The sequence below is a fragment of the Lactuca saligna genome, chromosome 2 (assembly GCF_052625555.1).
Source record: "Lactuca saligna cultivar CGN05327 chromosome 2, ASM5262555v1, whole genome shotgun sequence".
Taxonomy (NCBI): Eukaryota; Viridiplantae; Streptophyta; class Magnoliopsida; order Asterales; family Asteraceae; genus Lactuca; species Lactuca saligna.
The window spans coordinates 26,492,609-26,506,668 of NC_136418.1; the positions used below are offsets into that span (position 1 = coordinate 26,492,609).

The 14,060-nt window shown below is 36.9% G+C and overlaps 2 protein-coding genes across 2 annotated transcripts; both read right to left on the bottom strand.

Moving 5' to 3' along the window:
* Positions 1-1,901: 1,901 nt before the first annotated feature.
* Positions 1,902-5,200, bottom strand: LOC145029620 (FK506-binding protein 2-like). The gene is given in 6 exon segments (XM_078978115.1): positions 1,902-2,014; positions 2,129-2,155; positions 3,981-4,061; positions 4,153-4,243; positions 4,405-4,467; positions 5,105-5,200. Coding segments are annotated over 6 exon segments (471 nt in total).
* A 4,806-nt stretch (positions 5,201-10,006) lies between these two features.
* LOC145030811 (uncharacterized) lies at positions 10,007-13,658 on the bottom strand. Its single transcript, XM_078979232.1, has 5 exons — positions 13,094-13,658; positions 12,506-12,810; positions 12,215-12,404; positions 11,682-12,052; positions 10,007-11,536 (listed from the first exon to the last, which is right to left on the bottom strand). The coding sequence occupies exons 1-5, from the start codon at positions 13,227-13,229 to the stop codon at positions 10,433-10,435; spliced, it is 2,106 nt and encodes a 701-aa protein (XP_078835358.1). The 5' UTR covers positions 13,230-13,658; the 3' UTR covers positions 10,007-10,432.
* Positions 13,659-14,060: the final 402 nt, after the last annotated feature.

The window sequence follows — 14,060 nt, forward strand, 5'->3', positions numbered from 1 at the left end:
CGTTGGGAGTGATTTTCGATGTAAAAAAAGTTTTATTATATACCTATTACGACGACATGTCATCGATACAGGTGATCGAAAAAAATACTAACCTGTTATGTGGTATGTGCTTGCGGGATTCTGGTGGTCACCTGAAACTCAGAAAAAAAAATTGAAATCAAATACGCTACCTGTTTTTGTGAGATGTGGTGGCCGGAAGGAGAATGTGGGTCGTCGTACGTGGTCCTCCGATCACTACTTCACTGGAAAACAACCAAATCAGTGAAAAAAAAACTGTGAAATAAAAAAAATTAGAAAGCTTATCGGTTCTGGGTTGTGATAGCCGAAAGTGGGAAGTTGTCATTACCGGTAAAGAGGAGTGGTCGGAAGATGTACACCAGAATTGTTTCACTGGTGAAGAGGAAGGGAGGGGTTGGAAGCATGAGTCTTCATTGGGAGGTGGAGGAACAAAGGAAAAAGTCATTGTAAATGAAATCAATGTCTAGTGAGTTCTATTAGGCTACAACCCTATACCGATGACAAGTTGTCGGCATTGAGCTGTCACACAGATCGCTATTTTTTATCCCAACAACATGTCGTCGGGATAGCTCTCCATCAAACGATGTCGTTAGTAATTCTTGCACCAAGGAAAATAAATAAATCAAAATAAAAAAATTAGTAACCTATACTAACGACATGTCGTCGGCATAGTGCTGTCACACTGATAGCCATTTTTTTTTATCCCAACGACATATCGTCGGGATAGCTCTCCACCAAACGACATTGATAGTAGTTCTTGCACAAAGGAAAATAAATAAATCAAAATCAAAAAATCTGTAACCTATACCGACGACATGTTGTCGGCATAGTGCTGTCACATCATCCATATCATCAATGTCTTCTGGTGTAGACTATTTTTGAAGCTGCCAAGAACAACAAAAACACAAAAACTAAAAGGTGAGATGGGATTTACAAATAAATAAATAAAAGAATTAGTATCTCACAGATTTTGGCCAATGAGAGCTCTAAAGAAAGAAAAGAAAAGAAATAAAAAGACTATTGTTCTATGAATTAAGATAAGAATCTTACTTCACACATTTGATGGAGTTATGTGCTTTGTCTTCCAATAAGAACAACACAATACCAAATTGTGGTGTCATATCCAGCACATGGGTAGCCTTTTGGATCACAACCAAGCTCCATAGATGTAACACTTTTTAATTGGGGAAACACTAATGAAAAAATAAATAATTAAATATAATATTAGGTGTGAAAAACTAACAAAAATGATTTATGCACCTTGATGTTTATTTTGTTCCATGACATCAATACGTCTTGAATTATTGATTGAGCCATGGTAGACTACAGGTTTGGCATCGGGGTCTCTTAGGTTGCCTCGTGAAGTGAATATATTCTGAGTTCATAGATGACTTGGCGTGCAGAGATAGGATGGCATGTAGGAGATGTTCCGGGCCCCTTACCCTCTTGATGATGAAGTTGTGATTGTACCCCAGAAATTGAATCGCCTTCAAACTGAGGAAGCACACATGCAACACAAGCAGTTAGATATCTCCCACAAGCTGCAAAATGAGCACCCATTTCACTGCAACAACATACAATACAAACATCAACCACCACCAAGCTCCTTATTTTTTTTATTTATTTTAAAAAAATGTTACCTGCAAAGGACATCATGTGGTATTGTTAAGCGACATCGTTCATGCTTGAGAGAGGCACATGGATTGTTTGAATCATGAGACCAAATTCTTAGCTATACAGTGCAAGTCAACTCAGCAGCAGCTGTGGCAGTAAGTGATGTAGACAGTTGAGATTGTATTCGACCAATCATAGGGACAGGCTGTCCTACTCCTACTCCTTCGTTTGCTATCGACTCATTCACTGCCACTGGACCACCATTTTGATCAGAAGAGGATTGTGGCCTTCTTGAATCGAGTCTTGTGGTTGGTGTCTCCTCCATCTAATCCTTTATCATTGACAACAACAAGCTCCATATAAAATATAAGTGTAACCCCACCTGTTTATCAAAAATTAATTTCTTCAATTTATTAATATTTTTTTCCCATTAAATCAAAACACATTTTCCCTATAAAATAAATATGCTCAAAATGGAGGAGGAATCATTACATACCTGGGATAGTAGGTGGTGAACCCTGGTCTCTGTAACGACGTAAATTTTCAAACAATTTTTCATTTTTAAAATATACTTTCAATCACATCATAATCACAAAACATAATGTATTCACTCTTTTAGAAAAATTGTTTATTTTATGAAAAATTGTTTATTTTATGAAAAACTTTCTTAATTCCCCAGTTTGAGTTCAGATTCATCCGAAGATGCACCCGAATCCCTCAAACCAAGGCTCTGATATCAACTTGTAACGATGTAAATTTTCAAACAATTTTTCATTTTTAAAACATACTTTCAATCACATCATAACCACAAAACATAATGTATTCACTGTGTCATAACAAAACATGTCCCAGAATCTCAACAACATAATCTCCATAAGTGTGTACGGATCATGCTGGCGCCTTCCCGCGATCCTCGTTGGTACCTGAAACACATATCATAACAACTGTAAGCATAAATGATTAGTGAGTTCCCCAAAATACCACATACGACACATACGCCTTTCCAAGCCATAACTCTGTGAGATCTTCCGATCCAGGTGTCTCAGGGGACTTCCGTCCCGAATTCCGGTAGACCTTCCGGTCCTACCCGTATTGACCTTCCGGTCCATGTCATCTTGACCTTCCGGTCCTTATCATACATAACATACATAACACATACATATCACATAACAACATATAGCACATACATCTCATAGCATACAAGACCTACCGGTCACACATATGTACCCTTCTATGTACAGTATAGTGAGAAGACTCACCTCAATGAAGTCGGATAAACTCTTGTGCTCAACGTCCCGACTTAGCCTCCTCCTATTATTCAAATAACATCCCCGATCAATATTCTGTCATGATCTCATCTCTACAGACTGGGTAGAAGACCATTCTACCCTTTCCTGAACTCTCCTGAATCAGTCTTGACCAGAACCCTAAAGTCAACGAAAGTCAATGGTAAAACTTTAACCCGACTCGTCGAGTGTATATGGGCGACTCGGTGAGTCTATACGGGTCCTCTGACTCCTTTCAGCCTCTTATGTGGGGCAACCCGAACTCGACTCGTCAAGTCCACTTATGGACTCGGCGAGTTGCTCCCATAACAACTCTCAAATGACCTTCTGAGGTCAGATCTGCTTTACTAAACTATAGATCTGGCCTTTCAGTGCTAAAAGGTCACGTAAAGGTGCAACCTTTACGTGCATGCAACCCACTTCAAGCCATAAATGGAGAAATAACTCTAAAAATGGCAACCTAGTCTCCAATCCTCCATGAACAAGCATAAAGCAGAATGGGAAAGGTTCTCTGGACCTTTATGGGTCCAGATCTGAGGTCTAACCCAGTAAGGGACCAAATACTCAACCTTTCAAGCCTTAAAAGGTTTATAGAAAACCCTAAATCATAGATTTTAACCCAAAACAGAAGGGAAGTTCGATTTGATACCTCAATAGTGTAGATCTGAACTTGAAAACCTTGGATCCACAGCTCCCTTGACATCCTCTTGTTGGAAACCACTTTTATTTTTCTAAAACACTCAAGAATTGGTGAGTTAGCCTTCCTCAAGCACCACAAACGCTCTCTCTCTCTCTCTCTCTCTCTCTCTAGGGTTTCTTAGGGCTGAAGTGGCCACAATGGAGGCTATAAAAGCCTTTAAATAGGGCACAGGCCCTGAGAATTAGGGTTTCACTTAACATCGCGGACTCGCTGAGTCCACGCATCGACTCGCCGAGTCCTTCATTAAATCAGACCAGAAATGCACGATCCCACTCGGCGAGTCTGAGCGCCTACTTGCCGAGCTCCTCTCTAAAATTCAACATAAATACTTAAAATAAGATACATGGGAATCTGGATGTTACAATCTCCATACCCCAACTTTGAAGGTTTCTTCAACTTACGTTTCTCCCTAACACACATTCCCTATAGTCCCTGATCTCATCCTGGAATACATTATTTTTGTTCACTTCCATAATATATATAAGAATTGAATTTCACAAGAATCAAATTGGGTCATATCATATGGTTTTATACCTTTTATCACTTGACCAGTACCAAGTTTGAATTTAATTGGGTCACCCCTTTCAAAGCTGGAATCTAAAACAGTTCCATCAGTAAGTTTCCCCTACAAAACGAGAGCTTAAAAGAATGTTCAAAGATATACATACAAATACAATCATTCATTAAGTGATACAGAACACTGAGATAATAACTCAGAGAAGAGGGGGGATGGGATGGGATGGAGAAAGAAAGGAAATAGCTATGTAGATGTATCTACTAACTCACCCGGTAATGAACATTCACCTTATCACCTTTGTGTGCTTGGATTTCACAAGATGCTGGTTTGAACTGCAACAACAACAACAACAAAATGGAGGTTCAAGACAGAATGAGAAAGGTTAAAGAGTAGGTGGTCGATACAGTTCATGTTCATAGCTCTTTTTAAACTCATAATACATCAAATCAACAGCTAGGCTTGAAAGTGAAAACCAAAATCAATAAACTAACTACATTACTCTCTAGATGCATCCTCCGTGTAACCAATTATCCATACTACGTCTTTTTCTAGCAAAATCAAATGCAGTGCACATAAAAACAACCCCTAATTGGGAAAGCTAAGACATCTTCAGATCCAGATTTTCCCCAAAAGCGTATGATATTGTCGGATAGATTTGGGAGGTTGATGAATGTATGATTTGCAAGTGCTCTGAAAACAAGAACAATTCAAGAGCAGGGGATCATAGGGAGAAATTTCAAAATAGCTTTGATCGTACAATGCAAATTTGAATCACAAGCTTAAAAAAACAAATTTAGGGGAAATTTAAGAAGTGATCATTTGATATCAGCAAAGAACCCTAGCTTTGATCGTACAATGCAAATTTGAAAAATGAGTTATTGAAACGTTGGAATAACTTTTCAGTTAGCTGAGTTGGGCAACATCAAGTGCTTGTTGTCTGGATTTGATTTGGAAGTAATAGAAAAGAACCCAGTCACATTCGTTTTCCCCGCTGTTGACGACGATTTGTGAAGACAATGATGTCATCGTGTACTGTGATGTGGCTTTTTGATCTTGGACTGACATCTTGAGATGGCGGAAGTGTTTGCTTAGGCACTTCGAACTCTTAAAGAATATGAGATTCGAAGTTGGTGGTGGCGGCTTAGGGCTTGGAGAGAGAGAGAGAGAGAGAGAGAGAGAGAGAGAGAGAGAGAGAGAGAGAGGAAGACGAACCGCTTAAAGGATTATTAGGGCTTTTTAGTAAAGGATTTTAGAAGAAGAAGGAGATGCATCGTCGGGTTGTTTAATTTTTTGGTATTTCATTCCCCCCCCCCCCCTAAGAAAACGCTCCTTCCTAAAGAAAAATATAAAGCGAGAGTTTTAGACGACACAATTTTTTATGATACGTGCCCTCTGTATTTTTAATTTTTTTGTTGGACACTATTTCTAGGGCACGCACAAATGCGTGCCCTTTATCCTTCAAATTTTGCAAAACTGACATTATTTTTTAGGGCATGCACAAATGCGCGTCCTCTATCAGTGAGTGTCATTGTTTGCGTGTCATTAAAGGGCTATTTTCTAGTAGTGTCAGTAAGGATCAAATAAGAGGCTTAAAGGTCCTGAAGTAACTTCTACTCACAAGAAACCACCTCAAAGGGACCAAAAACCATAACAATGTACCACTTAGATAGATCTACATCAAAATTTTGATACCTCCAGAAGATAGATCTAGGTGGACAAAGCTTGGATCCAAAAGCTCCAAGTCAAACAATGACTCTTCAACAAGTTCCTTCTTCCTCTTCTAGCACCAAAACACACCAAAAATAACTTTGAAGCCCTATAATCACTCAAATGAGGGCTAAGGGTCGATTTCTAGGGTTTGGAGGGATGGAGGCTGAAGGTATTAGGGTTAGGTTATGAGATAAGGAGCTTAAATAGGGTCTAAGACCCTAAAATAGGGTTCTGATCTGACTGGCGTACGCCCAACGTAATTCTGGTACGCCCAGCGTACTCTAAAAAACATTCGCGACCATCCTGGTCAATATGCCCAACGTACTCCAAGGTACGCCCAATGTATTGCCTTCTTCACTAGTACCCCCTGCATACTCTTTTTGTATGCCCCGCGTACTCGGCTAAGCCTGAAAACTATGAAACTTCCGAAGGTCATAACTTCTTCGGTATAAGCCCGATTCCGACGATCCTTATATCCACAAAAAGGTGGCGAGAAGCTCTACGCATCCATCAACTTATACTCACCTCAAAACCTTATGAACAAAAATCCAAAATTCATAAAGAGCTCGAACTACCACTTTCCCGATATACCCCTTGGCTCCAAAACACGAACCGAACACCCGAATCACTTATAATACATCACCCGCATCCAAATGGACCAAGATCCTACCTTTTCAAAAGCCCTAATCCTTACCAATCTTCGGGCCACATCCATAGACTAGAAGTCAATTCGGAACAGGGCATTACACTTCATGAGTTAGGGTTAGGTTTACCGGGTGACGGTCTTATATACCCTGAGCCCATATGAAAGTTTCCCATAATAACAGATTCGACCCCTCTTACCCTTCTTTTCTTTCAACTTATGCCCAACACGTACACTTTAGCCCCTGACCCCATAAAATCTTTCCAACTTTAATCCAAAATTTACCACTCAGTCCCTGTCTTCGAAAATCCCTTTCATAATAAGTCCTAAAAATTTCCAAACATAACCCCACTTCTAAAATCCTTCTCAAATCAACTTTGTAATTTACTAAACAGTCCCGAACTATCAAAATTCTGCACAAATTAGTGTGAGGATTATATTTATTAATTGATTTAAATACCGTATTGTGTGTTATGTGTTTTAGGTAATTCTCAGGTTTGCGAGAAAGCACCAGTTTGATTGTACACACCTGTTTGAGACTATGTTGAGGATTCTTGGATAATATCAATTGTTTTGTTGAATCGTCATTTGACATTTGATACATTGTGATTTTGAGAAAATGTGATACTGATTTTATGTGATTTAAAAATGAAAAATTTTTGTTTGAAAATTTTGAGCGCTACACCACTACAAAAAAACTTATAAAACTAGAAGAACAAAGTCTAATTCATGAAGGAATTTCATAATTTCTGATCGATTCTTGCAAGAATAGCTGAGATCTATAAGATTTGACTCTGATACCAGTTGTGATGTTCAAAACAAAATGATGTGTGCAAAATTAGAATAAGAATCATGAATCAAAGAGCCTTGGTTTTCTCAACCAAACTGATATTGATATAGAAAGAGAGCCTTTATGGGATGCTTACCTAACAAGCTAAGTTAAATGCTATATATATAGTGGTTAAATACATCACATGTCAAAATATATAAAGGAACCACTAAGCATAAGATTCTTCATGGAAAGTCTTCATACATAGCCTTCTCAAATGTCTTCACAAATGCCAATTCAATTTCAATATTTTCAATACTCAACAATTTTTATTAACTAATTTGATTTAGTTCCCTAAATTGTAGGAAAATTTTGTATTTCTCTCTTAGTAAAATGTCATGTTTATCCATATAATTAACCAAAAGTAATTATATAGTAAATACAATCACATGTTAATACCATGTACCTTAGGATCACAACTTATTATTTTTCTATTTAATGACCAATATTTTGTCACACATTCACACCATACTTTGTATTTCACATTCGATACACGCACACACATACGCGCGCGCACGCGCACACACACACACACACATATATATATATATATATATATATATATATATATATATATATATACTACTTTAGATATGACATTCGACTGTACACCCCTAATGAAGTTTGAACTAATATTTATTTGAATGTTTTAGGTTCTACATAATTTCTTTGTTGGCATTTTAAAGAGTTATATATATATATATATATATAAATCAAAGTATGATGATATTTTCAATATGGACAATTTTTAGGAATGTCACATGTTTCTTTTTGGCAACATCAATAGAGGGTGATGAAAGACGAGAGGGATATGCCTTGTAATCAGGCTCATCCAACAAGGTGAGCGATAGAGGCAACCGTACATGATCCATCTTTCAAAATGGTCCAAATTTTTTTCAAAAATTGTTATATTTAGAAGATAGCACAAATAATTTTCTATTCAGTTATTGAGTTGTTATAAAAATCTTGACGACATTTATGTATTTTAAGGGCTCATTTTTTTCTCTGACCCTATGTCAAAAATATGTTTGGAACGACCTTGCTTGTAATCGAAGGATGCATGGTTTAGATTCTTTTAATGTTGTGGATTTATAGTTAGTGGCGAGTAGTTAAGTTAGAAAACCTTTAAACATAATTGATCTTTCATTAGAGATGTGAACCGTGGGAGAAAACTATCACTTTGAAAAATTTGCTATATTTGAAAGAACAAACAAATGTGTTTCTTTGATGCCAAGGTTTGGCAAAATCATATTGATACAATGGAAATAGATAATCTCTGACTTGGGACAAAATCCAAATGTAGGTGAACTAGGAATAAAAACTTTGGCCACAAACGGTTGTTGGCAAGGGGCGGACATCTGATAGCTATCAGAATTCAATGGGTAGCTCAACAATGGATTTCTTACAATGAAAGGAACACTCGATAGCCAACAAGTGCCTTCTTTTACAATATTCCAGTAAATTTCAATGTTATAGGAATCTAGGTACTGGGAGTGGTGTAGTTTTGAAGCCACACATAAGTTCAGTTTCTTCAGTGAATCATTGAGTACTAGAATAGTATGTAATGCATTGTATACATATTTATGTACATTTAGTGCTCTCATATGAAACCTACTACCCAGTGGTCTATATATCGGCTACGATACTAGCCTTTCCATATGGGAGTTTCTAGTGTTTTAGTAAGGGGGGTTTCAATTATGAATTGGCTAGAGGGTATGCCACGTAATTCAATGTCTAGTTGAACGCTTTGACCATTATAGATAGATTATTGTTACATGACTAGGCTAGATATATATGAGTGATGATACGTTAGTGAGGACTGAAGGGTATTCTTTTTATCCGTTTTGAGTTGCTCACGCTTAGAGACAAAATATTTAGAGATACACTTTGAGATTGCTATTATGGAAAGGTCTGTCCCTAAGGTGGCCTTGAAGGGGTACATAGGGTATGTGACCACATAGCGTCTTGAAAAAAAAAGGGTATGAGTTTTAATAAAATTATGTAGATAATATGATAATATTTATCATTTTATTCAAGTGTATTCATAAAAGTCTTGTGGTTCACTTGGGGAGTTGGGGTGCGTGGTTCCTCTTGCGAAACCCATCAATTTGTGTCGCGCATGATTTCTTCAAAGACCATTTTTACTCCAAGTTACAGTTTCAGTCGCTTATTTATGCTACAAGCTTCATAATCTACTTCATCAGTCATCACTCAATCAAATTTTACGCTTACAATTTCAGTCACTGATTTATGCTACATCCTTCACAATCTACCTCACCTCCCAATTTCTTGTACTAAACTTGCGTTAAACAAAATGATTTTTACAAATTTTATTGTGATTTCCAAATTTTAACCCCTACAATGAGTGATACTAACAAAAAAAATATATAGTGTAATTTACGATATGTAAGTGTCACTGTGTCGTCTGAATATTATTCTTGCAACCCGAATGGTTATTTGACAAGTCAAATTTTGGGATTTTTATATCCATTGTATTATTGATTACAAACTCGTGCAAAGATTTCTCCAACTTTTCTATAAATTATTTATATCGACCGAAATACATAAACTGGTGCAAATATTCCAGGGTATGTACAATGCAAAACAAAATAAAAAGAAGTACGATTGAACTAAATTTCATTATTTTTTGTTTATGAAAAAACAAACATATGCTTTTCTCCTAATGTGAAATGTGGAATTTGCAAATCAGAAAACTAATTTACAAATGAGTTTGAGAGTCACTGATTATAAGTACGTCAAGATTAATCTTGATTTATGTGCTATCTACCTTATTCCCATTTTTATTATCTGTCTTATGGACATGTTGTTGAAAAGTGGACTTGAATTCATGACTTCTAAGGCTGTTACCATAGCTTAACAACACTATAAGGACTCAAGCCTTATAAAGAGTTCATTGAACAACTTAACCGTATGCAAAAATGGTCTACTTTTACTATTTCTTAATACAAACTTGAGAAGACATAGTCTATATGAGGGAAAGATTATATCAATTATGAATGCCGATAGAAGAAATTGTGAACTCATTTTTTATCTTGCTTCCATTTGGTCAATGAAAACCTTGAGTTAATGGAATATGAGTGCAAATATTATTCCTCTATTTTTCGCCCTCCGAACTTGAATCATTGTCACTCTCATCGGCGTATCCTCTGTAAACTTTTGAATTAGCACTCATGAACCTCGAAATAGTACTTGTATACCTTTGACTTGTATCCTCACCATCACTTTCATCTGTAAACTCTATATCACTATGGTCATCTCCCCTCGATTTAGATTTACGCATGCTTTTATTTTTGCTTCGATCACCTTTCAAGGCTTTTTTGCTCCCACTAGAATTCATCCTTTTTGGTCTTGGCTTCATTGAGTCGCTTCCTTCTGTGTTAAACACAACTCTCTTTTTTGTGGATTTCGTTCGTGGTTTTGATTTAGCTTTTAGTAGAGTTGATGTGTTTGTCTTGTCTTCATCCGAAAATTCCTCTTCGCTATACGCATCTTCCTCATATACAACCGACGAATCATCAGAATTATCATCCGAAGAAGTTTGATCCTTCTGACTAGGTTCAACCATTGGTTGTATCTCTGGCACTGATATTGGCTCTCGCTCTGGCTCAGAGTCTGAGCTTGAGCTTGAACTTGAACTTGAACTTGATGGCACTAGTTCTTGTACCGGTTCTGGCATGAGAACCGGTACTGGCTCAGGCTCAGGCTCTGGCTCTGAATCCGAACTTGAACTTGAACTTGAATCAGGTTCGGGTTCGGGTTCAGGTTCTGGTTCTGGTTTAGGTTCAGGTTCAGGTTCAGGCTCTGGCTCCAACTCAGACTCTTGCTCAGAATCGGTTACTAGCTCTGGATTTGGTTCTAACACAGGTTGATTAAATGGCTCTATCTTCACAACAAAGTCTTTTTCTGACTCAGAGTCTGACGATGATGATGATGAAGATGATGATGATGGAGGGTTATATGGCTCCACCTTTAGATCAAGCTCACTTGCTGGTAGTGCCGTAGACCCTTCTGGATCTTCTGTGAGAAAGCTCAAACCATCTACAATGTCGGATATCAATGGACGCATGTATGTCTCCTCTTGTAAACACATAGCCGCTACACCAACAGCTTGATTTAAATTCTTTTCAGGAATTACTCCTTTGAACATAGGATCCGCTAGTTCTTGGAATCTTTTTGGATCTCTAAAATATGGTTGTGCCTGTTTCAATCAAAGTATACAACTTAATGATCTTTTGTCTACAGAAACCCTAATAACAAGATTTTTCCAGGCTTTAAAACCGGTTGAATATATAATGGGATGATGGATTTTTTAAATTAAAGAATTAAGGTAGAAACTTGATTACCCAAGACACAAGATTTTGCTCATCTCTAGGGCGAGAGGTGTCCAAAGCTTTTCTCCCTGTGATAAGCTCTAATAGAATAACTCCGAAGCTATAAACATCGGATTTGACTGTGAGTTGACCCGTTTTTTCATATTCTGGAGCACAACCAACCATTCCGACCACCCTTTGTTGCACATTACCGGTGTAACTCTCTAGATTGACATACCCATAATCTGTGACCTTTGGTTCAAAGTTTTCATCCAACAAAACATTTGTACCCTTAAGGTTGCGACACAAAACAGGTGGATTGACTTTCTCATGTAAATATTGCATCGCTTGTGCAGCTCCTGATGCAGCTTTCATCCTTGTGATCCAATCTAATGGTCTTTTGTCTGGTGAAATGTCAGTCATTCAAACAAAAGTTATTTCCAATTTCCATGAAGAATATACAATTTTAAGTTGTGATTACTTTGTAGTAGTATGAGTTTGGTTTGTGATTGTGATATTGAGTTACTAAAGAACATAATTAATAGAACCTAAGAACAGGAAATTACCGAATAGATTTTCTTTAAGGGAACCATTTGGCATGTACTCATAAACCAAAAGCTTCTGATCTCCTTCAACACAATATCCGATAAGATCTACAAGATTTGGATGCTGAAGGGCACTCAACCTGCTCGCTTCTTCTAAGAACTCGATGTTTTCTTTGAAACCATTTTTATCCAGTTGCTTCACAGCCACAACCTGGGTGTTACATCAAACATCGTATTATCATAATCTGTTTTCAAAACTCGATAAAAAGATTCGGATAAATTAATGTAAGCAAAATGAGTGTATTAATTAACCTTGCCATCAGCCAAAGTTCCCTTATAAACTTTTCCAAACCCACTTTCTCCTAATAGACATTCTCTCTTGAAATTCTTGGTGGCTGCGACTAATTCATGCAATTTGAATGTTCCAGTGGGAACTTCTTCTATTGGTTCGTATGGAGTAGTGGTGGCAGAAGCAACCGGAGCAACAACAACAGGCTGAGCAGCAACCGTAGCACCACCCCCACCAACACCATCATCAATGTCAACGATTTGCTCTTGTTTGCTTGAATCGTTTTGTTTGTATGAATCATATTTTTTGTTTGAACCGGTGATTTTCACTGGAACGAAAGAGAATTGAGTATCTTGTTCAGAAATGTAAAAAACTCATTTTATATCATCCATTCATATAACGTCAATTTTGACAAATTTTTTTTGTGTGAAATGCATCAAGAAATCAAGATTTTGTTTTCCCTTCAATGGTAAGCAATGTAGATAATTAATAACCAATGCAATCGATTTATTAATTGTTTTAGGTAAAAACAGAATCGATAAGTGTTTAGGAGAAAAATAAGTATACACGATGCATGGATATGATGAAAAATTCTATACGTATAAACATACCAGTAGTTTGTTTTTTCAGGGGATTTTCTTTAGGTTGTGCAACAGGCAACTCCCCTTCTTCCTTCTTATCTTCGTTCTTTCCATCTGGTTTCTTTCCTTTAGATTTCTTTCCTCTAAGGCATGGCAAACAATTCATTCTTTATGCTATAATATATACGTCTATTAATCTTTTTTCAAAAATAGAAAACACACAAAGAATAAATAACTTCGCCCGAAGGAATTCAAAAGAGAAAGAAAAAGAGTATGTTTTCGATGTTTATTGCTATATATGTTCTATATGTTCTTCAATTAAAGCGTTTTGTCAATTCCCGTGTAACTCCCTGGATTCATAATTTTTTTTGCATGAAGTCTTACAGGGAGATCGAGATTGAAGATTGTCAAAGAAAAATGTAAAACAGGCAACACGTATTTCCTGAAAAACGATGAGATCAACGAAAACAGAATGAATAGGGTCCTCCAGGCTCCGAATAGAGGGACTTGAAGGACCCGTAATGCACCAAAGTGTATAAGAGTCTAACAAAATGAAAGATCAGGAGAGGAAAAGAGTGCAATGGTTTTGACAAAGCTTTTTGGATGGAGAAATTTGTGGAGATTGTGTGGACATTCTCATAGATGTCTTTCCTTTTTCTTAGTTGTCACTTCTATAAAATGACAAAAATTTGTACTCTAGAAAACCTAATTTCTATGGACATTATATTTTTTGTAATTATATGTACACTTATGTGGTAATGATGCATGCATTAAAATGAACTTTATGCCTTATTTTGATCTAGTTCTTTCTCTCCTTTCCTATTAGGCGATTTATCTAAGAGTTTAGCTTTGGAGCTTCACATTACAACAACTACAACGTTGAGAAAAAAAGTTATCTTTGTATATCATGAAGTCGTTCGTGTAGATATATACTCGGTAATGATGGGTCGTCGCTATATGGTTCTTTGCTATTGTTTGATGTCTTGTCTAGAAAGTG